At 35.5% G+C, this 27,526-nt stretch overlaps 2 protein-coding genes across 3 annotated transcripts in view; both read left to right on the forward strand.

The window, feature by feature from the left end:
* The first annotated feature begins 5,822 nt into the window (after positions 1-5,822).
* Positions 5,823-27,526, forward strand: part of LOC142336471 (dynein regulatory complex subunit 2-like) — a 79,004-nt gene continuing 57,300 nt past the window's right edge. The window contains exons 1-4 of the mRNA XM_075385336.1: positions 5,823-6,054; positions 6,234-6,486; positions 6,575-6,659; positions 7,053-7,191. Of these exons, the coding sequence (XP_075241451.1) occupies positions 5,902-6,054; positions 6,234-6,486; positions 6,575-6,659; positions 7,053-7,191 (630 nt within the window). The 5' untranslated portion in view covers positions 5,823-5,901. The remainder of the gene's footprint in view (positions 6,055-6,233; positions 6,487-6,574; positions 6,660-7,052; positions 7,192-27,526) is intronic.
* LOC142336470 (uncharacterized) overlaps positions 8,874-27,526 on the forward strand; it is a 53,891-nt gene continuing 35,238 nt past the window's right edge. The window contains exons 1-2 of one of the 2 annotated variants that reach the window (XM_075385333.1): positions 8,874-10,267; positions 26,034-26,884. In XM_075385333.1, the coding sequence (XP_075241448.1) occupies positions 26,645-26,884 (240 nt within the window). In that variant the 5' untranslated portion in view covers positions 8,874-10,267; positions 26,034-26,644. The remainder of the gene's footprint in view (positions 10,268-26,033; positions 26,885-27,526) is intronic. The other variant, XM_075385334.1, reaches the window with a different exon arrangement.

The raw sequence follows: 27,526 nt of genomic DNA on the forward strand, positions 1-27,526 counted from the left end.
CCATCACTCATTCCAGCTTGGGCTTTAAAAAAATGCAAGAGAACACTTAGCTGAACCTCTCTGTTTTTTGCGCAACCAATTCTTAACTGATCATTTGTTTCCTAATGGCCTTAAGTGTTCCCACGTGTTGCCTCTTTTCAAAAAAGATGATCCGGAAGATCCGATAAATCATCGACCAAATTTAGTTACCGGAGCTCTGGCTAAGATTTTCGAAATCCTACTTCAAGATCAAATATCGGCTTCTTTAGAGAAGAATAACTTGCTTGCGACAACGCAGTTTTGATATAGAAAAGAAGTGTCAACTACAGATGCTCTTTTATATTGCACTCAAAAAATCAGATATGATCTCAATAGAAAAAACAATGTTATTTTAGCTTTTTTTCAGACCTATCAAAAGCTTTTCATTCGGTATCACATCCTATTCTTTTACAAAAACTAATTTTTTAGGTTTTACTGAACAAACAAATGCAATTCTAAAATCTTAACTGAGAAAAGCGTGTTCAAAAAGTCAAGTTCTCGATGTATGAATCAAATTGAATAGCACTTAACCGTAGATTACCACAAGGTATTGTGCTAGGGCCACTTCTTTTCAACATATATGTAAATTATATGAAAGATGATACTGATGTGAATTCTAATATAGTCCAGTACGCTGATGATACATTTATCTTTGCAGTGCAAAAGCAATTTCTGAATTAAAATTACATCTTGAAAAGAGAATCACTAAACTCATTCTTTTTTCAGGAAAATGAGTTAAACGTAAATGAAAGCAAAACCGTATTCATTTTTTGAAGCCCCTAGAAGGAACAAAATCCAAGATATAGTTGTAAACGGATGTATGGTTCTCGAGAAAAAACTTGTGAAATACTTGGGAGCTCATATTGACTGTAATCTTTCTTTCGATGAAGAAATTAAAAATGTACTAAGAAAAATGGCTGCTGGCTTAAAAGTCGTTTACTCCATCAAAAATTTATTTCCAGAAAAAACTAGATCTGCTTTAACGAACGCTCTTGTTTTAAGTCTTCTGCATTACCCAATTGTTCTGTTCTCAGGTCTTAAAAAATCACTTCGAGTTACTCTAAAAAAATGACTGAACTGGGGAATAAAAGAGTGTTTCAGTAGAACTGAATTTGACAGTACCTCTTATCTCAAGATCAAACACAAAATTTTACCAATAGAATACCTCTTAAAGTTTTGGTTATTATATATTTTATAAAGCTTATAAAAGCAGATCTACCAGCTTTCGATTAACTCAAGTTAGCCACTCTGAGGAGAAGGACAGTAGAAACAAACTGCTATTTGGAATAAACCAAAAAACAAATATAATGCAAAACTGTTTTTCAAAATAAGCAATTGACTGGTATAACGATTTATTTCTTGCCTTGAAGCGGAATATTCCTTAAAAGCTGGCTCTCAAAACTACAATAAAAAATCTTTTCTGGAATAAGTTTCGAAAAGACCCAACGTTTTCTGAATTGAATTCTAATCTCAAATTTTTCAAGTTCAATCTTAATTTGACTTAATTAGGGCGTCACCTATTCTTCTCAGAAATGTTAATTGGAGGATTAGCAATTATTTTAAATTTTTTCTTTTCTCGAAAATGTTAATTGTAGAATTAGCATTTTTTAAAAAATTTTTCTAATAAATAAAATTCATCTCTTTTAATTTGTCGATCTTTTAACACGTTGTAAATTTAATACAATTTTAAACTTCCCAATATGGGACGTTTGTTTCATTTATATTTCTTAGCACTATATTGCCTTGAAAAGGTTTCTGTATTTTATAGTTCATACTCAAAAGAATTGACAAGGTTTTCTTTTTTCTTAGTTCTTGCGTAAACGTTCTGAAAAGTTTTTGCATCCATAAACAAGTTGCTCTGTTCCGGGGACTGATTCTATCCAGAGACCAATTCTTTTGCTTCATTGCAGAGACTGATTTCTAATTGATTCCTTCGGTTTTGCTTTTCGATCTGGAAAGAGTTAGATGAGGCATTATCTTTGTCCATATGATTGCTATTTCGTTTTGCAATTTATCATCAAGGTTCTCTTTTGAGGGTTGTTGAGGGTATTCACTATATTATAATCCAGTCTTGTTTTTGCTATTAGTATTGAAGACGGGCTTCCTGGTATCGAGGGCTAAAGAATGTGCTGCCAGGCAGAAATTGCTTGGTTCTGGAATCGACTGGATGCCTATTGAAGGCGAACTAATGGCTCTTGTAGCTTCGATTTTTAATGAAATGCCGTGTTTGCAATATAATTGGAGTTATGATTTTTTTTGGTTGCTCCTAGGCCACTACATTCGACATGCATGTACGTTGAACAGCCGCATGAACATATTGAGCAGCCTTTAAGATGAAGTAAACGTTAGCTAGCAAAAGAAAGCGCACAAATTGTAACATTAACTTAATTGCGTTTGTTGAGGCAAAAAATTGTGATCAATTTGATCATACGCCAAATTTAGACTAAATTAAACATTGAACTATAATGATGGTGAGCTTATGCTGTTGAACCCATCTCTAATACTTCTATCACTTGTGACATTGTCGCCCACTTTGTTGAATATGTGCATCTAACAACAAAGTGCACGGGAATGTCACAAGTGGCAATGTTAGAAATAAGCAGTAATGACACCGAGCAAAAAATGAGAACTACAGAGCAATCAGTCTACTTTTTAATGTCTCGAAGATTTTTGGAGAATTTGATTTGCAATGAAATTTACGAAATCTCTCGATAACTCCTTCACTTGAATTTAGGAGAAACAGGTCTGTGCTAACGCAGCTGCTGCTTTTCTTTGGTCTTCTATACAAAGAACTTGATCAAAAAGAAAATCAATTATTTGTGCTTTACTTAGATTTTAAAAATGCCTTAGACAGTGTGCTACACAATAATTTACTCGCAAAAGTTGAGGAGCTGCAGGTAGGGTGTAATTTGTTGCGAATAATATTAAGTTACCTCGGTTAAAGAAATTATATAATGAGGAAAATGAAAGTTGATTGAAACGGCTACTAGTCTTAATTAGTTTACTAATTATCTCGGTTACTAGTGGTGTCCTGGAAGGATCACTAATAATTCCTCTATTTTTCATCATATACATGAAGCATCTAATTAGCAGGTGAAAGTTTTCGAAAGTTTTTGGATATGCTTCTGTTTTTAAGATATTAACAACACAGTCAGCAGATATCGAATCGGATTTTGAAGCCATAGAATGCTGGTGCGATGAAAATGGCCTGAAACAATGAAAGCAAACGGTATCTTTAACCAGTAAAACAGCAACAGAACAGCGGACAACATTTTAAGCTAAATTTAAAATTCCTCGATTGCAAAAATGATTAGAGTGGATGTGGGCGTGATAATGTCTACCAAACCTTTCGGGAAGCAAATTGCCAAAAGCGTTGTCAAAAAGCTCCAAAGGCGTTCTACTCACGAATGACATTGAATGGAGAATTCTGGACGCCTGTCGGTCAGTAGAAAAACTAATGATCATCGAAGCTATATATATCAGCAAGCTGAAGCCGGCACTAAACACACGCGACGAATATAGGGGGAGGGAACTCACGCTAAAATATTAGTTCAAATCATAATTTTGACTAAATGTGAATGCATAGGGCAAAAAACATTTTGTGCATGACAAAACGAAATTTGCCAAACCTCCACAAGAGGGATACTTATGGTTAGGGCAAATTCGGAATAACCCTAAAAATACAAGAACATGGACAAAATCGAAAAATCCGGAATAGGAATGTTTTTTAAGTAGATTGATAACAGATGTAAATATGTGTTGTAAATAGGCTAAATATTGTATATAAGGAAAAATTTTCGATTGAATTTTTTAGAATGTTTCCTAGAATTGTTTTAATTGTCATCTCACACAAATGTAAATACATATTCATTTTATCTTTTAACAATTTGTAAAACAGTTTTAACCTGACGATGAACGTAAAGTTCGAAAACGTTTGTTTTAAGTATTGGAAGTAATTTTAATTTGACAAATTGGTTTCTTTTACATTAAAACTATATTGTTTTGTATATGTCATACTATTTATAATCTAAGCCTCACTGGTTGGGTTTGTAAGTAAAGATGAACGCAAAGAAATAGAATGTATCCGAAAGAAAGGCACTGCTTTGATTTTAGGTTCTTCGGAAGTGAATTACAAATAGTTGCTGCCAGAACTCAAACCTGTGTTTCTCTACTATTTCGAACTCAACTACACACTAACGCTTATAGCCTTATTGCAGGGCAATTACAACATCAAATTGCCCATTAATTGAAACAAAAATACAACGAATACACGACAAAATGAGCTCACGGCAATCGATAAAACACAAAACAAATCCGATGGCAGTTTATGGGTGAGATCCATTTAACTACTAAATATTATCAGGAGATGCACAAATATTGAACTAAAGGTTATTGATAAGCAGTTCTTAACATAAGTCTGCTGTAATTACTTCAAAATTTTCTACTCAGATTTAATGCCAGTTGCTGACCCTGCTCTTTAACTGTGCAACTGCAACGCGGCTCAGAAAGTGATCCAATCTACCTTTCAATGACGGGTGCGAACCTTGGTGTGAACGACACAGAAGCCTAAACTCTCTCTCAACTCTCTCTCAAAACATTTTGTGCATGACAAAACGAAATTTGCAAAACCTCCACAAGAGGGATACTTATGGTTAGGGCAAATTCGGAATAACCCTAAAAATACAAGAACATGGACAAAATCGAAAAATCCGGAATAGGAATGTTTTTAAGTAAATTGATAACAGATGTAAATATGTGTTGTAAATAGGCTAAATATTGTACATAAGGAAAAATTTTCGATTGAATTTTTTAGAATGTTTCCTAGAATTGTTTTAATTGTCATCTCAGACAAATGTAAATACATATTCATTTTATCTTTTAACAATTTGTAAAACAGTTTTAACCTGACGATGAACGTAAAGTTCGAAAACGTTTGTTTTAAGTATTGGAAGTAATTTTAATTTGACAAATTGGTTTCTTTTACAATACTATTATATCTCAATCCGTCCTTTTAAGCAAGAATTTGCATAACTTAATGCACCTGGAGAATACTCTGTTTTTGTAGAAACTGCAATCCGCATAACAAACTCATTGTCCACTAAACATACAAAAAGGGTGCTAACAACACCCCCGGCATGAAGCCGCAAACCTGACCTACTACTACTACTATTGTTACTTCAAGAGTTGTGTGATCAAGTTGAATATTATTTCACGTGGAGCTCACTATTCAACATCATCAGTAGGACAACGGAGAAGCCAATGACGAAGAAACTTCTGACAGAGATGTACCAAAACTATTTCCACAGAAGCTACAACGAACTCGACAGCTGCACCTGGAGACTTCTATGCAACTGTGGAATCTGCAAACCAATGAAAAAACTCGTGCCAAACGAAAACTGAAGGGTTCCACACCCGAGGGCTCCGACCCTAAAGACTCTCCTACTACTACTACTACTACTACTACTACTACTGCTACTTATGGAAAAGGGGAAAACCTCTGGATTTTCTCGGCAACTGCTTCTCAAGTACTCGGCAAGTCAAGAATTTAAGGCACTAAGCGTCGTAATGTTTGTTTAAATCCTCTTCAAAAACTGGCAGCCAGGAATGTAATTTTTCGAGGTGAACATTACTTTTGTTACCCAGGGGTATCTTTTCCGTTTGTGCCCCTCCAGTACGTTATGCACAACCTTGTCACTATGCAACTCATGATTTTACATAGGAAATGAAAATTTGGCACGTGCGGCGGGGGTTTAAATAATTTGACCCTCGCCGAAAGAACAAACTGGAAAAACATCGAAACAACTAGAAAAATATCCTACAAGTGTATTAATAATGGGAGCGAACCAAGTACAGCAAATTCAAAGTTACAGTTTGTAGATAGAAATGGCCAAGAAAGGTAAAAAGAAGAGTGGTGGCAAGAAAAGCAAGTTGGACAAGATGACAGATGAAGAGCGCATCTTGTACCTGGAGCAAAAGCAACTGCAAGAAGAGGAGCAGCGCAAAAACAAAGAGAAAATGCTTATGCAATTTCTCAAGGTTTGTTGTTTTGAATAATGAATTTTTCAATTTATCAAAAACAAGCTTTTCTGATTGCGAAGTCTCGATTCTTCGAATCAGTGCCTAAAATTGGGTATTTTAAAACCCCTTTCTTTCTAAAAATTTTTCAAATGATATCTGTCAAAAACTTTTCTTTTTTAAGCTTAAATATCTTTTAGATGACGCTTCACAAAGAGGAGGTAAAAACGAAGTTCAACTTGCATAAACTCAACACACAGTGGCGGGAAATTATGCGACAGTCAAAGAGCACTGAATTGAAAAAAGACATTGAGATTCTCAGCCAGACATTTGAAAGGGTGGTTGACCGAAAGAAAGCTGTTTTGGAATCACTCGGCCAAGATTTGTCCGAGGCAGAAGAGCAGTATAGCATGGCTCTTCGAAGTCATTTGCAGCATGTTGACAGATTAATAGGTTAGACTTATACTGACTGCTACAATGACGTAGATACCAATAATGATTAAAGTTAGATTCTGAATAATACTAAGTTATTATATTTCAGACCTGCAAAATTCTCGAATTCAAACGTTGCAAAATGAGTTTGACGATGAAGTTCAGATCCTGAAGCGTGAATATGACACGGAAAGGTTTGCAAACCTCCTATTTTTGTCGCAAAATCTAATTTATTTGAATAAGCAAGAACTTAAGGAACGTTTTTGAATGCGCTGTTTTATATTTTGCTCTTTATTTGTCTAATTTCGTCTTCAATTTTTAATTACATGGGCGAAAATCATAAATTACTTTTTTAACTGCAAGGTTATGGTAACAACCAGGTTATGGTGAATGCCAGGTTATGTACAGATAATTTTGTACAAATTAGGTGCAACTTCCTACTGTCGATGACCCCAAATTTTTCAGTGTAGTATAGTTGTACTGATCAAATTAGATGGTTAAATCGTTCTTGACGTTACTTTGTCGGTCACTTCTATAAAGTCAGTTGTTTTTAAACCGTTTACATTCTTTGATTAATTTGCTTTCAGAGAGAAAATTCTGGAGCAGTCGCAGAAGGAACTAGATGATCTACAGGACATTGTGTTTTCGCTGGACAAGAGCTTCCAGGAGAAAGAAGCGGAGGCACTGAATGAGTTTCAGAGTCTACGAGATGAGATCAAGACCAAGGTTAGTCAGCGCCCAATTCCTTGCAACGTTGCAATAAAAAGAAGATTCCTCATAAATTGGTTCTTTCTTTTTATTTTCCCCTTCAATTTTAGGTATCCAGTATATAGGTAACCAGTACTTTTTATGATATGATGTTTTACTTGCAGTTCATGCGTTCAGAATGGGGTGTTGATTTCCAACTACTTGGAGAATTAACTTATTCCTTTTTATACAATATTTATTGTCTTCTGAATTCATGTTCAGATCATACTTATGTTGCCTAGTTGTCTACGTTTTTATTTCAGTCATTGAATTTTTCTGATAGCCTCTTTACTGAGGTTCGCTCACATACACTGATTCTCTGCAATGGTGCTATACATGGAACAGTTATCTTAAATTGGTGCTTTGTTTTGTACATTTTTTGTCTCGTGAGAGCATTTACGAATCGGTGTCAGGACAAAATACCCAAATGATACCCAATATTTTACTATCGATATAATTACCAAAACGACTATTTTGCATAACTCCGTCTAAGCGAGATAATTTAGAAAAATTTAAGTAAGTTTTTAGTGAAATCTATATATTAATTCAGTGTCGACATAAAAGGCACCATGTTTAAGCTCCTAATCTTTACATGTTTTAACAGCCCCTAAACATGCTTTTCGGCAAAAAGCGACTGGCAACAGTCGGATTCGAACCGGGGTCTGTGAGTTAAGAGGCAAAAGCGCAATGAGTTGAGCTAAGAAACAGATGAGCCGCGTATTTATCGGGATTTTTGTCCATTAACGTCGCATCCGTTTCCACTTTCTCCAATTCCGTCCTTTTTTCACAATTTTTTGTGCACCATGCCTTTCTCCTGTCACTATCTATCTTGTATCAATCTACATAATAAAAATAATTCGAATACCTATACTTTTATGTTTACGCTTCTAATCTTCACATGTTTTAAGGCCTCTTAAATATACATCAAAGCGTTTTGATTCGCATGTGTTTTGAAAAAAAGTCAATGACCTAAAACTTGACCTTGCCATATAGTAAATGACCGAAAATTTACCTATGCCGTAAAGGTCAATGACTGAATACTGAATGTAAAAATGGTTGCTTACAGACTTTACAATTTTGATCAGTACAAATTAATCACTGGTTTTACTTATTTGAATGCAAACCGACAAAACCAATATAATAGAAAAGCATTAATCAGACAGGGAAATGCTAAGGCCCAAGGTCAGACGACTCTAAGAGCCGCAATAGTTCATTTTCCGAGAACACATTAAATTCTTGTAATCTTGAAGCGTTATTTACACTAACGGCGTGTTAGTCCGGGTGACCGTAAAGACAATATTTACGAAACGGACGATTTAATCAAAGTTGAAAGCTTGAATTCATGGTTAACGCGAAGAGACTTTTGAATTACGCAATTAGTAAACAGTCAGTTTTTTTTGCTTTGTGGTGTTTTAATGTTTCATTGAAGAAATTTAGATAAAGAGCTTAATAATTTTGTATAATTTGACGATTGACCGTTTCGTATTACTTCAATTTTTGGGTGGTTATCAATCAAAGAAATTAGTGCCCTAGATAAAGACCTTTTAGCGCTTTTTTGATCAACGGAATAATAAAAGCCTCATTTTGTTCAAAAATTCATAATTCTTATTTGACAATTGTATTGCTTAAGATTTATGAAGCATGATAAGAACAGATTTGTGAAATATTTTCTAAGACCTGAAACGTTTGAGGCTTTTATATACCAAAATCCGTTCAGTGTTTTCTTAAGTTAAGCAGGAAGATTTTGAAGCCTTGGTGAAAGGTATTTAAAGGTGCAAGTAAAATAAAGAAGGCTTCCCGGGTTTTAAACAGACAAGATTTCCCTTAATTATCGCCCGATTTGACAAAATTGTTTTATTGGATTTGTCGATTCATTCAATACACGATTGAAGCAATTCTATTTTGAACAGCGCTGAAAATTGTTGTAATAAAATGGTAGAGAAGTTTAAAAACAAATCTAAATTTCCTGAGGTACAGACTTTGAATCTCAGTACCTTGAAATTGGTTTATGGGAGTATTTTTACTGGTTTATTTTAGCTAATTGCCTCTTGGATTTCAAACCAATAGACCCGCTAGCCTATTTCATTAGCTGCTTTATAAATTCCTAGTTTTGCATAATTTTCGTCAATACTTGGCCGTTTAACGGATTGGAAATTGTCTTAGGAGAGGGAAGGGGGAGCGATTGAGCTACCTTATGAACTGATTATGATTAATTTGACCATGAAAGGTAAGAATATTAAAGTTGGGACGCATTTGAGCTAAGGTGCTCTGTTGCGTACGCAAAAATGCGGTAGTAAGTTGATCGATAAATTAAGAAGTTCATTTCTTTGTAATTTATTTTTATCTTTCCATCGTTGGGAGAGAGCGTGGAGCGCCTATTGGCTGGTTGGTTGGTTGAAAATGTACGCTTAATTTAGCTAGGAATTTATTTTATCCCTTGAAAAGACCGGATTTATTGGTTGGTATTCTTACGTGCTGATGCACTAGTTCCTTTTTCGTCCATGGCTTTATTTGGTTATGTTAAGCCACTTTTATTTCATGTTGTGTGTCAAAATATTTTAAATATTTACGCTTTAACTTCATAAAGTTTTCTTACTTTTACTATTCGGTCGGATTTTGTTTATCAAAATTTGTTAAAGCTGCGTAATAGTTCACCTCCTTTTCTCAGTAAATTTTCTTATTTACGGTAACGTTAACCCAGCCAGACTTATTTATTTTTCGACCGGTCACAGTAACCAGACTAACTTGCAAAGGCGACAGGGAGGTCCGTTCATTTTTATTGCTTAAATACAATGTCTAGCAGGCCGTTTGAAGAGCATTTCAGGTATTATATTTTTATTATCTCTGCGCAACGTGAAGTACAAATACAGTGATATCTTTGATGGATTATGGTTCGAACGACTGTTTTCTTCAAATTTACCCTTGCCTACCGTGAAACCTTATCTCTTCACGGGACTAATCTCTAGTTGACATTGTGGATTCGGCGAAGTTACTTTTTGAAAACAAGCAGATTTCCGATTGAATTTATTTATCGAGAGCCGATTATTTACTTCAGGTAGTGTGTATATCCGTGGAATCAAAGCTCATTGAGAAATTAACTTTTTTCAATCAAGTGTATATCACAAATGCTTGCAAAGAGGTCTCAATTGTAGTATCACCTAAGCATCAACTAGCTCGTTTTAATCAGTGATTTAACTGTTATTGTACCAACATTTCACGATTGAAATCGTAATTATGCATTGCCGGCTTTTTTCCCCGGACTAAATGAAATTTTTTTATGCATTTCTTTGTATATGGGATAATCAAGTTGCATGCTTTTGTGAAAATAATGTAATTGTAGTAATATTAGCTGCTGAACTCGTAAAATTTTCTTTTTTTGTCAATCTTCATTATAGCTGCGAAGCTTTAAGCTGAGCGGAGCTATATTGCGGTGCTCCTGGTTTTTTTGTTTCGTCGTCTGACGATCTTTTCGTTTTACATTTGTTCACACAGCAAAGCTGAAAAAGTCAAAATTGTTGAATGACTTCTTCCTCTCACTAACGGCTTTTGTGCTCGTGACGTCATTTCTCACTCTCTTTAGCAAAAGTTTTTTGCGTGATTAGATTTTGATCACAAGTGACTTACCTCACTCAATAAAATGACTTTTGCACTTTAAATCTTAAGTTTAATTTGAATTTGTTACAGGTCAAAGGAACTGATATGTGCAGTAAAGGTCCCTAATAAGAGGCTTCTGCGGAATGAATTTTAACAAGATTTGTTAATTTATCGCTGAATGTTTCTTACCTAGTTCTTTGAGCGGCGTCAATTTTTTCAATTTACATCTGTATCTGTTTCTATCTCTATTATATGGCGCGCAGGTCTATTCTTTCGCAGCTATTTTCTTCAATAACCACGATCTTTAAAACTTTCCCTTTTAGCTGAGGTTTTAACTTTTTTCCGTTTTTTAAACGTCTTTTTCAACGTAATAATGTCCATAATTTGTTTTTAATTGCTCTCGTACTAAGTTTGAGGCCATTATTGTAAAAAATTGTATTTTTATGCAAAATTTTTGGTAACTTTTTCCCGCCTGACAAATTGCTCTCATTTTGAAATCAAGTTTGTTGCTGAAGTAAAAGCGATTGTGAGCGATGTAGTTACCAAAGCCGTTATGGTTTGATTGTTAAGATGTCAGACTGCCTTCCTGGAGGAATGGTAGTTAAAACATTTTTTTTCGGTGCCCTTGCTTTTTTTATAGCTCGCACAGTTTTTTTGCGCGCTTGATTGAGTTGACTTTTTCGTCAATGAAAAGGGATAAAAAGTGAAGCCCGATTCTATTTAGTCTTTCTAGCTCCCTGTAAGTCTTTGTTAGCTCTGAAGGTACGGTGCGTTAAGTTGTCGAGGAAGCATAACATCATGATATGAAGAGTGTTTTGGTAATTTTAGACCCCTTTTGTGCCCCTAGTGTGACTGTCCTCTCTAAGTTTGAGCTAGCAACAACCAAAACCGAAACCCAAGCCTATCGTTCAAGAGAAATTCGTCGGATGTTAGTCGGTTTATGTTCGTCGTTGTTTCCTTGTCCAATATTAATTGCTCTCGACCGAAGGTTGAAGCAATCATTGGAGATGTGTCTTTGTTTATGCAAAATTGTTGCCTGACCGTGTATGCGCTTTTGTTCTAGAACATCTGAAGTTTTGGGGGCTTTTCAGTTTCGAAGTGAATTTTTCACGCTTCACTTTTTCATTTCTGAGGGATCTCAAATGCTCTCATTGTTTGTCGCTAATATGCAAGGGATTGTGAGCGGCTAGGAGCAAAGTCGTTGTAGCAGAGTAGTTAAGATGGCAGACTTCTAACCTGGAGTTTAAGGTTTCGAGCCCCTATGAGTTTGTGCACCTATAAAAAATTCTAAGCTACACCCCTAAAATAAATTGCCCCCCTCAGCCCGTAGTTCAAGAGCAATGTTAGTCGGTTTGTTTCATTTTGGGCGTCAACATCAATGTTTAGCTAAAACAAAATTTTGAAGGAACGACTGTCAAATTGTTTTTACTGTTTTATTAAAAAAACTGAACGTTGGGGCTTGATGTAATCTTTGTTTTCTTATTGCATCTGGTTTTCGTTTATCCATTTCAGAAGATTTTCGTTAATTCTTTTTATGTTCTAAATTGGCTTCTTTGCGAAACCTTATTGTAGTCGAAAGGGCTCAAAAGCGTGAATTTCAGCAGCTTCATTTCTTCAGTTGCTATTCGTTTAGTTGAGCTCTTTTCAGGTGTTTGATTCTAGTCTTCGAGTTTTTGTAAACGTTAGGAAATGGAATGTGTTGTTGTTAATTGATCTCGAATGAGAAGAAATTTTTTATAAACGTGTTTTTTATGCAATTTTTTTGCTTACCGTTTTGCGCTTTTCTTTAGAACTAATCCTTGACTTCTCAAGTGACTTTTTCACGCACTTGATTCCAATTGCTCTCACTCCGAAATAAAATTTGTTGTTTAAACGAAACCGATTGTTAGAGAATCGATGACAAAGCCCTGATAGAGCTTAGTGGTTAATACCTCCGTCGAGGTGAGGGAATCAGACCTAGGAGGTCGGTGTTCGAATCCCACCGTCGGCTGATGTTTGCGCACCCAATAGGGGAAAATTTGTCTAGGCTGCAGCCCCTGAATTAAAATGTGTCACCTCTCATTCGAGAGCAATTTTTCCGGCGTTAGTCGGTCTATGTTTTGTGTTGAAAGTATTGGAAATTACAGTTTTGAGTTATTAATCGAGAATTGATTTTTTTTGCATATTTTGTTTCAAAACTTGCTTTGTTGGTATTGTGGAATTTGACTCAATGTTTTGCTAGTGACGTCTCAGAACAGATGGTTTATAATGCTGTATAGTTCTTACTATCTGAATGAGTCAAATTACAGCTATTTAGCACAATGAGTTTGACAACTTTCAGTTTTAAAAGTGTTCAGTGAGTGTTTGTTTCTTTCGATTTTTTTTGGAATCAATCAGTGCTATTCAATAATTGTATGTTGTTTTTTCAATTATTGCTAGTTCTCAGCTTTGGTAACTCTGACTATGCTTTTTGTCTAGAAGTTAGTGAATTCTTTTATATTTTGCACCTTTTGCAGCTCGTTTCCTTTTTATTTCAAGCTTTTGATTAATATGCGTAACATGTAGCTTCGTTCTGATGATGCTGAGTTTTAACTTCTATTTGCTTGAAAGTCTTTTTGCATAATTAATCAGTTTTTTTCAGTGTTTTTTTTTTTCAAAAATGATTTTGTGCTACGAATTTTGTTGCTACCTATACTTTCTTTCTTGCTCTCTTCAAATGGTGGTATTTTTTTCACTGCTGCATTGTTTTGATTATTGTTTGTTTTGCGTACAAGTAGTGAACATAGTGACTTTGAGTCTTCACTTCTCAAAAATCTCTGATTTTGTACACAAAAAATCGGTTCTTAAATATATGAAATATAAATGGAAACATTGCAATTGATAGTGGCACTTCTTAATAAGCTAAACAGAGACCATAATCATTGCGAAAATAAGCATTTGTAGTTTTTGTACCACATGCTAGTGAAAACAAATTCGTGTTAACTGGAAAGGAAACAGTTCCCAAATCTGCAATGATTTTCTGGTAATTTTAGATTAGAGTCTTCAGCTTCCAAATTGGTGATTTGGTGGCAAAACTCCTTAAGTGGATAAAGCCCAATTTTTGCCGATTGCTTTTGATGCAAAGTCACTTAACTACTTAATTGCTTCAAAACGAAGTTTGTAGCAATTATATTAGTCTTGTGTTCTTGTTTTTTATGCCATATTTCGCCTGAGCGATTTTGGTCCGACACTTTAACTTTTCGTCCTCAAAAACGACATAACAGGTAGCGCTCGGAGGGCATTAAGGGCTCTTAGAGCCTTTCGGCTCACTAGATTCTAAGTGTGCACTTCGCCGAAAAGGTTATATAGAGTTTATGGAGACAGAAGGTCATGGTGTGAAGTTTGCCCCCCAGCCCACTCCCCCACATCAGTCTCCCTCCCAATCCCTACACCCTGCACATCGTTCCACCCGTAACCCAGCCCTGTCCCCACGCCCCTCGTGAACTCAACACTTGGACCATAATTTCTTTGTCAACGATTAAAAAAATTAGTTCATAGTTTTAACTAACATGGGTCCATCCCCCGAAATATCAAATTAATCGGGCGCATAATGTTTAACTTATCTTTTTATATCTTACAGACTAATTGAAATTCTTCCATTCGACTTTTCAATCCGGCTCATTTTGTATGACGAGGACAGGCTACGCTGTGAAAAGTTAATTCATAAAATCCTGTTTCAACCAGCTATATAATTACACGGTTTTTAATAGGATATTTTGGAATTTAAGTTTATTGTACACAGTTTTCTCGATGTCTTATAGAGTTATTTCTGGCTGGTTTGAAATCAAAATCTTGTATAACTGACCAAATTTATGGAGTCTCTATTATTAATTGGGAGTGTTTACATACACAGATCAAAGGAGGAAACTTTTGGAGGTTTAGTAAACACGGATTTGTATTTGGGTGGCACGAATGGAGGTAGCGAAGACATGTGAACCCCAGTCACATTAAATCCCAACTTAATAAATTTGTTGCTATGACTAGTAATTTATCATGGTGTACAGAATAGGGCCTTGGATCTCTTTTACAGACTGGTCGAAGACCTTGAAGAGGTATGAAATTACGGGTTTTTGCCATTAAAGCACCCCCGCCCCCCACCACCACCACCACTCCCAGCTGAGTGGTCATATGACGTATAGTCCGCCGCCATTCTTTCGTATGTAGATTTAAGCTTACTGCTGTTGATTAAATGTCTTTTGAGGTGTAACAGGCCTCTTTTGGTTTTTGTAGGTTTTTGCTCCAATATTTTTGTACGAGTCAGTGGGTGGAATATTCAAATACATTACATCATGTCTCAACTTCCGTTGAAATAAGGACGCAGTTAATTAACTTCCGTTGAATTAAGAAATAAAAGCCGGCACCGTTATGTAAGTAAAGATCGGAAATTTTTCATTTTTACACTTATTGATACCACCTAATTATATCATGAAAATCTCGTCATTCCAAAGCTGTAGCTTTGAACACGATGATTGTAGATTTCAAAATTTGGTTTGACAACGGTTCAAAAAATGAAAAAATAATTTTGCACTCGGAAGTAAGTTTTGTTTTAAAGTCGATTTTTTTTATTGAAACATTGAATATAAACAATTCGTTTTTCCTTATTGATGATAACGAATGTTAGGTTTTTATTTTTATTTTTGAAAATTGTGCATGGGCACCGCAAATTTCAAGGTGTCTCACCCAAATTTATTTCTCAACAAATTTATGTCGTCATTATGTTTTTACCCTACTTGTTACGTTTTTCTAATATTTATTTCTGACCCGATAAACAAACACCTTCGTTTTAATATCTTGAATTTTCAGCTGTTTACTGGCTTACGAATGATAATAGTTTCCTTTTTCGCTATTTGCATATTCGTTTACAGTATAACCGTGCTGCAGTATAATTTAGTTTGCTGAAAATCAATTCATACGAAAACGTTGATTCTGGGGCAATTTGTGCATAAGATTATTTCGTTTCATGGATCTAGTCCCCATCTGAGCATTATAAATGCATTTTTTAAATTATCGATTGTATTCAAGAATAAGATGATTTGACGAAAACATTATTTTTCTTTCAATTCTATTTATTGTTGCCAAATTTGATTTCTAATCTTAGCCGAACTTGTGAAACGCTCTTTTCGTATTCTGAATTTATTTCCCAGGCGATTCTCAGACCATTTTGAACCAAAAGTGTAGAAACTTGCACGGTCAACGGACTGATAGCAATGAACTTCTGACAAAGAATTTTCTGGCTTATGTTCTTGCCTTCGGCAAATGCTTAATGTATTGTATTTAATAGGATAAAGCCAGATTGTTTTACATATAAAACTTAAAGTGCATTTGTATGTAAAACTTGTTTTACTTGATCGCAGCTAAAGCAGCTTGAATTATCAATTTTGTTTCTACTTAAACAGCAGTTAATTAAGATCAAGTTTCCTTAGAATTTCGGGAAAACCTATCGCATAGCCGCCACTAATTGTGGAATGAGGCAAAATTTCAAAAAAATTTTTTTAAGCGCAATAAAGGTCCCTTAGACAAGTGGTTGAAGCGGGCAATGATTTCTCTAAATATAGAAACGGTAGCTTTCAATCGGCTTTTAATTAAAAAAACTGATTGATGTTAACGTAAGTTAGTTGTCAATACAGTTATGTCCAGCTACACGATTAAGAAAATGAGAAAATTGAGTGCAACGGAAAAACTAGACATATATATCCTTGTTTTGTGTGGCTGATCTCCAATAATAAGTTGAAAATAAACTTGACAAAGGAAATGGAAATAATCAATTTCTCAGCCATTTTTGTGCAAACCAAAATCACTATCTCCATATTACTCAGTGTATAAATAATAATTTATATTAATGCTCCTAGCGTAAGATTTATTTTCGATAACTAAACACCGATGTATGACGAAACTGAATTGAACAGCCTTTTATGCTTAAAGATTTATTAATTTTAGGGTAAGATGGAGTGTGTAGGTCAAATGTGCGTTTTCTATTACTGTGCTGTTTTGATGTTTGAGTTTTGATGATTTCAATATTTCAGTAATGAATCTAATGATTTTGACACAATCTCCGAAAATCGAGCTTTTGTTAGCATTTGTTGCCGTATTTGTTTTTTTTTGTTTCAGGCTATCAAAAGTTGTTTACCTTACCTATTGATTCTCACTTTGCATTGCTGGAAATTGGCATCGAGCATTGTTCGATTTTGGTAACTTTGAACAACACTTTGTTAGTAAAAACTTTTTTTAATTGATAAAATACTTGGTTAGAGTACTCATGGTCGAATTCATTTGTTTAGTTTTTCAGAAAGTTTTATAACGATCAGCTTTGTACCCACAGATCACCATATTGCCCACGCATTTGAGCCTTTGCTTTCTGTTTATTCCCATGAACCCACGCAATCAGGTCCTGAAAATTTCGTCCTCATCAACCTACAAAATCGGGTTGAAAAAAAAAAGAGGATTGTCCCCACTCATTGGGTGACAAATGAGTTCTCGCACGGCAATAACGGGGCAACTAAAATTAGGGTGAGCTAAGACTATGAATTAACCATTGTGGAGCTGAATGTGTTGTCGCATGAATGAGTCTCATAACAGAGGGTTTCTATCTATTAAAAAATGGAATAATTTTTGAGTTCTCGCATTTTTTGCTGTAGATTATCTTATTTGATGCTCTTATATGAAGGTGACATCAGTTTTCTGGTGCTGCACAGTTACTACTATGTAATGGTACCAAAGCGAAGATGCTGATCTTGAAGGCTTTGAGGACACTGGTTTTAAAATCGTACTTGTAGTTTTCTTAGTTTACCAGCATTCCTTCATGTTTATAAAGACATCCCTCGTTCTTAAACAAATGTTCATTTGTTTTTTCAAGATGTATTTTTGGTTGATTGAAGGTTGCTAAAGTCAATTTCCAATCGCAGATTATCCGTAAGGAACTAGCTGTGTGAGGCCCCTTGCTAGGTCATATTAATCTGTCTTGTTAAAAATTTTTTATTAAAGCGATTTCTTTTTCGTTTCTATTTCATTGAAAATAACAGCGGGTGTGCTAACAACTATCTGTTTGTCAAGGCATCGTTTTGGCGCGACTTTTGTCCTGCAACTTAACATGGATCCTTGTATCTATTTGATCTATATTTTGTCGATTCTTTATCCCATTCATTTTTTTTTAACCTCTAATTGAAAAAAACTTATTAGCTGCCGTTTTCAAATATGGTTAATTTGGATCCCAGTGTGCTTAAGTTGCATTGTTCGTTTCTTTGATCTCAATGGGTGGTCAGTCCGTTGTCTCTTCAATTCGTTTTGTTTTGAGATATTTTCCAACCGTTAGCTGTTGTTGACAAGTGTTACATGTGCTGTTTCTTTTCTATACCAATTTGGATCAAAGCATTAGTCACTGACATTCCGTTATGATTTCCTTTTTTTTAGTTGATCTCCTTTATTGGCCCTCCTTAAGGAGAGTTTTATTGGCCCTCCTTTAGGGGTGGACGATTGTGATCTGTAAGCCCGCGATACTCCGTTTAAACAGTCGAAGGCGTTTCTGAAGTGCTGACCAAAAATGTGAACTGATTTTCTATTATTACTAAAACTTTTGTGCCTAGTTTTGACCTAATTAACAGTATCGAAGTGAAATTTTTTGCTAGTTACCGTTGATTAATTTTCATACAGGTTATGGCAATGCCGTAGTTTTCGGAAATCAACATTCATTTTTCAAAAATTGAGTTATTGCCGCGGAGAAATTTGATTACGATTTTTTCAACCTTTGATGGAAGTCGGTGTGAAATTTCTATTTCCGTTTCAGTCGTTAATTAATATTAATGAATTGAACTCCTGGTGTTGCTATTCCAGCGTTGCAGTTTTTGGAAAGTTGTTGATATATTTTATCTAAACACTTTTTTTGATTGACTGAACGCCCAATTATTAATTAATAATTCTACTATAAATATATAACAAGTTAAGAATTGAATCAATAATATAAATCATTTTTGAAAAAAATCATCAAATTTTAAGTGCTCTATGCTCTAAGTTGTTTTCATAAATGTATCTCCAGTGTGTGCGTGTAATTATGTATTGTCTTTTGTTGACGCAGAAGTGTACCTGTAACGGCCTGGTGTCATTGCAAGTATGGTCCAGTAAACATAGTAGACAATTTTTAAAATATTCATATTCTGCTTTTTGAAACGTTACTATCAAATATTGTGTAGTTAAATATGTTACTGAGTATTGGTTATTAATTCCATCTTTATCGGCCGCAGTGGTTGTTTACACACATCAAAGTTTTGATTTTTTTGCTACTTGAAATAAATATTGTCTGAAAACAATTCTGAAGATTTGAAATTTTATTTATTGGACAGGCGACGATTTATAGCACAACAGCTCAAATTTTGACATGCCCGTATACATTTATTTGCAAGATTTTCTGGGAAGTTGGTTTTTCGACCAACACGTTTGTCAACTGTAAACGAGATCTCTTTGCGGTACCTTAAATTATGGTACTAGTAACAGTGTTTTGCCTATTTTATTAATTTGTAGTGAAAGTAGGATTTATTCTTTTATTATGAACCCTTCTATCAGGGATAACTCAACAGTTTTGAACAGGCAAAGCAAAAAAGCTATAGTTGGGCGTGAGGCAAATGGGTTTTGAGCGGAATCGGAAGCTGCTCTGTTTTAAGAAGACTTTTCTGCCCGCTTCAATTTTGAACCGCCGGCCTGAAGTGCGCTGATTTATCACCATATAGTAGAAACGAGTACTCGTCAAAAAAGAGTTGAGAGAAATCAAAGGGGCGGTCCATTTATAAGCGTTTATTGACGTTGCTGTGCAGCTATATTTTTATCGTCTAAAAATATGGATGCGGTCAAATAAAATGGGGAGGCAGCTATTACTTCTAGCATAATAGATACTGGTTTGTGGAAATGAGATAATAAATTTCTAAAGTATGCAACAATTTTCAAGACCCTGTTTTTGTTTGTATTAGTAATGCCTAAAATAGGAATCTAGCACAAGAGCACTTCGGGCATCTTTACGATAGGTTCCTATATTACGCATTACTAAAGTTAAAGCTTTCAGTAACCTAGAATAGATTGTCGCAATCATTGTCGACAGTTATAATCAAAGAGTCTGCCTCAATGATTTTGGCTCGCTTAATTTAACCAGATTTGTTTACGATTCCATAATTTGAAGAGTCCAAATCGGCCTTTTGTGATGAACCATTGAAACGTGCCCAGCAATCGGGGGCTTTTTGAATTTGGTGTGTTTTTTGGTAACAGTAATTTTTAAATCACCCACTGAATGTGAAGGGATTTGGAAAATTGCTGCTGAGCTAGGAAAGTATATGAAACAACTCCCGAGACTAGATTCACACTGTTGATTCGACAAAGATCTTTATTAATAACCGCCGTCAGCCTCTCAAAGGGGTATTATTTAGGCGCTCTTCTTTTTACAATTCAACGAATTTGAATTGTATTGGGGCGCTGTATTTTAAGATCTGTTCACACATTTCAATGATTTTGGAAGTCAAATTGGAGTAGTGATTTTGGTCACGAATCAGGAAATGAAGCGAAAAAGCGAGTGGTTTTGTGACGTATCGCTATAATTTTTAAGTAGAGTGAGAAATCAGTGTTTGAACAAAAATTCGTTTTCTCGCTAGTGGTTTTTTGTTCACACGCGGCAATTTCACTTTGATTTTTACTGTTTAATAGCCGCCCTCATCTTCTTAACCGGCTATTATAGCGCTCCTTTTTTTACTTTGTCGAATAAAAAAATGTTTCGCTTTACCTCATTTTGCCGCTTTTTCAACATTTTGCGTGATATCTTTTTGACTTCTCTAGGCTAGTTTCTCTCTTCTCTCATTCTGCTAAAAGTGATTTTGAACATCAGTTGCTCAGCAAAGCAATTCAAAATGAACAGAGTCAGTATAAAAATTGAAGTTAGAAGTAGAACCGGGATAAACCCATAAAGCCCAATTTTAGATGCCCGCTATTTGAACGTCGTTCCTATAAGTCTTAGTTACCATCTTTAATGCTTATTGGTATTGATAGTAGACCCTGTAGCCTCTCTCTAAGAAACAGAAGTACGTTAAGTTCAACTACGAAATGCCATCAAAATAAATCGGACTTAAAAAATGTTTTTGTACCAAAATCTTTTTTTTTCAATATCTATTCTTTCAATCCCAATCATGCTTATTGGAATCAACGGCGACTATTTTCCGGCAATCTGCCGGGTATGTTTTTCGATTTTTTGGATCGGATTTTTTTCTAAATAGTTTTCCCAATCCATTCATAGTTCATTCTAGGCCTAGTTTTTTGGTTTGAAGCAAATGTCCATTTCTCGCTATCGGTTTTTTGTTCACATGCGGCAGTTTTAACATTGATTGTCCTTTTTTTAATATTTTGATCTGATTTTTGTAGAAATGTTTTTCCCAATTCACTCAGTCCGTTCTAGGTCTAGTTTTTTGTTTAGTCAGAAAATTCGTTGAATTGTACATCAGGACTTGTCCTGCTATGTTTTTTAATTCGCTTTACCTTTTGATCACGTTTTTCGTTTTACGTATGTCACGATTTTCACGTTTGACTTCTGACTTACCTCACTCACTGTTTCAACTGAATGGATTATAAGTTGTTTTACGCATTGAATTATGCAATGTAGTGAATAAAGTCGAGGTCGAAAGAGCAAAATCAAAAGAAACGGGATAAACCGATAAAGCCCGATCGTTAAGTCCTTGTGCATTAGGTTATCAAAGTTTATTAGAGTGATTGCTAGCTGATATTAGTATTAAGCTTAATACCCTTCAAATTATAAGCTGAATTAAGTATATGTTTAGAATCTAATTGAAACTGCACACTGAATTAGAACAATTTTTGAAACTTTCAATTTCAATCTCTTATTTTTTCTTTTTCTGTTTCAATCCCGATGTGCGTCTAGGGCGTCAACGGTGGCTATTTTCCCGCTATCTGCCGGCTATGTTTTGAAAAATGCAACACAACACTGAAGAACGATTTTTAATAACAACGCAAATAACGGTAATTTACTTCCGTGATACATATCAAGAAGGTGGTTGAACTCTGCTTTTTAGTCTCATTGGTTTGTCTTAGATTTTTCAACAATAAATATAAATTGTGTACTGATTGTGCTTGCTGAAAAATAGTTTCGCTGTTCATTTTGCTGAAAAGGCTTGCATAATTCGTCGCTTGGCACGTCTTCGGTTTTTCATTCGTGGCAGTTACTGGAACATATTGGTCCAGTATAGACATTAAATAGTTATAAATGAGAACTGGAATAAATGGAGTTAAACACGAAAGTTTGCTCAAGCATGTCAGTTAAAATGATGGGCATTTTAATATGAAGTGCTAAAATTAGATCGTGCTTGTGGATATGGTATTAAAAACAGACAGCAAAAGTAAAGCCTCCTTCAAATGAAGAAATTTAAATTTATAATTTCAAAACAGCTCATAATTACCTGATTTTTTAATTATAAACTCACTGAAATTCTTATTCTATCAGAATATTGGTAGGTTTTTTTTATAACTACTATTACAGTTTTTATTTCATTTCACTTTTTCTACGTTTTCGACAAGATGTTTCAACGCGCTACTTGACAAGATGTTTATAATTTTAAAACAGCTCATAATTACCTGATTTTTAAATTACAAACTCACCGAAATTCTTATTCTATCAGAATATTGGTAGCTTTTTTATAACTACTATTAAAGTTTTTATTTCATTTCAGTTTTTCTACGTTTTCGACAAGATGTTTCAACGGGCCACTTCTTTAACTCACGTTGCTTGAGTTGAATTTCAGACTTAATAATCCCACAAAGTTCCTCTTGCAGAACTTTTTTCAATACTGGTGTAGCAATTTTTTTTGCGATTAGTATATATTGTTCCTAATATTTGGAAGATTAATTTTTACCGCAATATTTATTTTTGTTCTGCAACCGCTCTTGTAAATCCTTGTTTCCAATTTCATCAAATCAAAAGTTTTCAAAACTGGTTTCAAGCTAAATCATTTCAGTGCTATAAGTAGCTCTGATAACATTTGAAACCCCTCGTGGAAATATTAATTGGAAATACCTCGCTAAAGCAAACTGAACTCAAATCATTCCATACATTCCTGGCTAAAACGGGTTTGAATCGAGCCCCGTCTCTTACTGGAGAGTAACTCATCCGGCGTTAGTTCGTTATGTTTTTCTCACGTTTATTTTGAAGTTTGTACTCTTAGAATTTTTTTAAAAATGTGTTTTGACTTTATATCCGACCTTTTTTTTAACCAAATGTATATTGAAAAAATATGCCTTAAACGGCTGAATGTATGTTCCTGTTTGAGAGTAACCCAGCTATTGACCAAGCCGAATTTTAATTATATGCGTAAAAATTAACTTGAACCTTCACTAAACCTGCCTAGATATAAGGCATATTTTTGCGACATAAATTTGGTTGGAAATGGTCATCGCTGTCTCCCCTGCGACAAAAGGAAAATAGCTGAATTGGCGATTCGTTATATCAAAGTAATTCTTCTATTGTAATGTTGTGAAATCGATCATATGCTGGCGGGGGAGTTGTTTCAGGCATTTGGTTTGTTGATGTGCGCACTGTAATAAAGCTCTCATTGTTTGTTCATCTAATTTCTGTGCTGTCTTTGTTTCCTTTTGTAACTTTTGAAAGAGTGTGAGTGAGAAATATGACGGGTGGCTGCAATGTGATGGCGGTTATGTAAGCGATGTGGCTACTCTACTTTTTTCTCTCGCTTCTTTCTCTCCCCTTTTTGCAACCTGAAATGCTCTCTTTAAGCCCTCTCAACCTGACAGCTGAACAATGGCCGCCACCATCTCCCCTTTTCCATTACACAATCCCCTCCCCACTTGCACCTTTCTCCCCTATTTTGTTTACATCAGTTGCCCACTGTAGCTTCTTCTCTAGCTTGTTTTCCAGCTTGTTTGTTAGTATCGATCAGTTTTCTATGACGGTTAAGAGAGATGAAATTTATATCAAGCTTGTAATTAATAACTTAATCGTTGATGATGATTGTACGATTTAACATTTCAGGCATAATTAAATTTGTACAGCTAAAATTTATTAATTGCTCTCAAAGGAAGTTTGAAGCAATTATTGTAAACGTTTGTGTGTGTGTGTCTTTATGCAAGATTTTCGGGATCTATTCTGTTTCTGTCCCCCGCAGCTTAGTGAGCATAAAATTTTTATGACCCCCAGGTGCTAATTTCTTACATTGTAACGTGCTGTATAACAACGGATAATTTGTAACTGGGGGTGATAAAAAACACTGGGGGGGGGGGGGCGAAACAGAATAGATCCGATATTCGCTTGACTGTTTTTGCCCTTTTGTTCTAGAACTTTCTTGTGACTTCTCTAGTGACTTTTTCACGCTTGTCTTCTTTTGAGTGATCTCAATGGCTCTCTCTCTCTCTCTCTCTCTCTCTCTCTCTCTCTCTCTCTCTCTCTCTCTTGGAAATGAAGTTTGTTGCTAAAGTAAAAGCTACTGCAAGATAGCAAATTACAGGGGCCTGATAGTCGAGTGGTTGATGTTTCTGCGGAGAACTACGAAGGTCGGTGGTTCGGATGTCTCCCTGTTTGGAGGTTTTTGCTACCATAATGAAAAATTTATCCAGGCTACCGCCCCCTCTGATTTAAATTGGCCTCTTGTCGTTCAAGATTAATTTGTCGGACCTAAGTGGGTATATGTTATCGTTTTCTTTATCAACTTTTTAATCAATTCAGTCAATTTTGTGGCTTGGTTTTGTACCTTGCTTCCATTCTTAATTCTTAGTTGAGTGCATTCACGTAAAATTTTTTTTGGCTCACATGACTCAGATTCATAAAATGACGGTAGTCGGTTTATGTTTTCGATATTGTTTGAAATTGCAAATATTCAAATGTTTTGTTCTGTTTTTACCCCAAGTTGTTTTTTAAATCCCGTTTTCAACTTCATTGAACTCCATTTTGATCTGAAGTTTTGAACAAAGTTTGTAGCAATTATATGAGACCTGTTGGTCTTTATTATGCAATTTTTCGCTTGACCGATTTTTCGTCTGACCCATTTGACTTTTCGTCCTCAAAAACGGGATAAACAGGTGGTGCCCAGCGGGCATTAAGTTCTCTTAAAAGCCTTTCAGCTAACTAGTCAAGTATGCGATTCGTAGAAACTGTTTGAGACTTATACTTATGGTGTGAAGGGCGGTTCTTAGAGGTTGACTCCCTCCCCCTCGCAACAACCCCCCCCCGCTGCGCTCCCCTCACGTTCGTTCAATGATCATTCTTCCAGTCAAATTTCAGCCTAATGTTTAGCATAGAACCTAATTTTTTTTGTTTAGGACGCCATTGGTGTTGCTGGATCTAGTACGTTAATGGCGCCTTTGTAAGTAACAGTAAAGTTCTGAAAGGCCTGCATTGGTTTTTTTTTATCGTCCCTAAAGGTTTTGAAAGGACAGAAAAGGAGGCCTTGTTGGTAGTATAATGTTCTCTGATTGTTGTTGTTTGTGTGATTATGGGAGGGATATTAGATGAGGAACGATTATAAGCTTGGAATAAATAAACTCCCTTTCTACTTCTGCTGATTTTTCAGGTACAATTTGAAGATTGCGCGGTTAGCAGAAAGAAGAATTTTGCTTTTCTGCTATCACGTTCATTTAACTTTCATTTTGTGTCATGTGTCAGATTTTTTGAAAATGTTACGAACGGCGAGAAGTTGCAATGTATCGCAGATTATTTGTTTTTCTTCGCGAAAGTGAAGTTTGATTTTTTCCGGTTCCATTAGCTTCCAAGTTTTGGTTTTCGTTTTTTTTTGTTAAATTGATTTCAAGTATTAAATTCGAAGAGATAGTATGTCCGAGCAGTAAATGAGAATTCTAATAAAATTGCTGGCATAATTTATCATTTTTTGTAAATTGACCTAATCAGATTTTGTTACAGTCGGCTTTGTTTGTCTGTAAGGCAAGGTCCATCTTGTGTATAGAGTATATAGCAGTAGTGCCACAATAACACAAGACAGACGAGCTGCCTCTGGTTTGCTCAATTTTTAATGACCCTCAACAAAAGATATTGTCACCTTTATGGATTGGTCTGAAAACGAATCGACAACATTGTTCCAACACATACCCCTTCCTTTTACACTCTAAAGTGCCAAATTTGGCTTTTACGCTCTCAATTTACCTGTCATCAGGCAAAATACAATGGAGTATTATTATAAAAATAATAAGCAAAGAGCTTTGATTCTAAGTGCGAATAATTTAAGGCTGACATTGGTGAAGGTTTTATCATATGTATGCATTACGATGGTCCATATTACTTTTTGAAAGGACTTGATAAGATGTTCAAAATGTTACTCGGCCTTTTTTCATTCTCTTATTGTTTGGAGATTATTGCCTGAAGAAGATGCAGATTTATAACGAGTGATTACTGAAGAGTTGATACTTTTGTTCTTACTGACTAGCTAAAATGTTTTATACGTTGTTGAGATCTGAACAGAAGCGACTATTATATTGGCCGCTTTGATGTGAACACTCCTGTTTTACGCATTTTTCACGCATTAATGGACGCATTATCAAAGCACGCAGAATTATTATCTCTCAAATTTTAATCGTCGAGTCATTTCGGGTTGTTTGAACTTATCAAAGCAAATAGTTACTGAAAAATATAAATAAAGGTTGCGTTGGTAGAACTTTACCTTTAACTTGTGGAAATGACCCTTGATTGATTCGGGAAACGACCTTGTTATTGGGCTGTCTTTTCTAAGCGCAGATATTCCTAAGCACAGAAGGCAAGCTCGAGAATTTTTGAGGAAACAGTCAATTTGTTAAAATCAAGACAGCTATTGTTGTTAACGGAATTATGGCTTTACATCACTTTATCAACAGATTTATTATCCTGCTAACGGGTTTACTTATGGATTCAACCCTTGCTGGAGTTGGCGGTACTACACGTGCAGAGGTACAGGGCAATGCGAACAGACTAATCGACTATTTATTCAGAAACTACACAACTTTGATCAGGCCCAGAGTTAATCAGTCAGAGACGGTGCGAGTCCAGTTCGACATTGCTATGAAGCAGGTCATCGATGTCGATGTCAAGGTAAGAAAAAATAGGACATTATTAACAGATTGCGCTCTCACATAAAATGGTGACTGAAGCCATATATGTGTACCAGTTTGGTATTGAAAGTAATTGTTGTATGTTCTGTGTTTAATTGCTCTCAAACGAAGTTTGTAGCAATTGTATTAGTGCTGTCGGTCTTTTTTATGCAATTTTTCGCTTGACCGGTTTTTCGTCTGACGATTTTGACTTTCCGTCCTCAAAAACGGGATAAACAGGTAGCGCCCAGCGGGCATTAAGTGCTCTTAGAGCCTTTCAGCTGAAAATGTTTTGGAGACTTATACTTACGGTGTGAAGGGCGGTTCCTAGATGTTGAAGACACCCCCACTGTTGGCCTACCACCGAGCTGTTGCCCCCCACACCACTGTTGCCCACTCCCCTCCCTCACCATCAGCACCCGGTGACCCCCCACCCCCCCCCCCCCCCCCCCCCCTCCTGGCTACTGACGAACAACCGGTCGCTAAAAACACGCAATTTTCTACTAATTTTCACAATTTTTTTGAAGCTTTTTAAAAATTTTTGTCATTTTTGAGTTTACTTCAGCCTTATGTGTCCAGGAACCTCCTCTAGATTTTCATAATAGGTTACTGCATAGTTACTGCGTACTGGAATGATTTCAAC

Source organism: Convolutriloba macropyga, chromosome 3 (genome assembly GCF_964194025.1).
Source record: "Convolutriloba macropyga chromosome 3, txConMacr16.3, whole genome shotgun sequence".
Taxonomy (NCBI): domain Eukaryota; kingdom Metazoa; phylum Xenacoelomorpha; order Acoela; family Convolutidae; genus Convolutriloba; species Convolutriloba macropyga.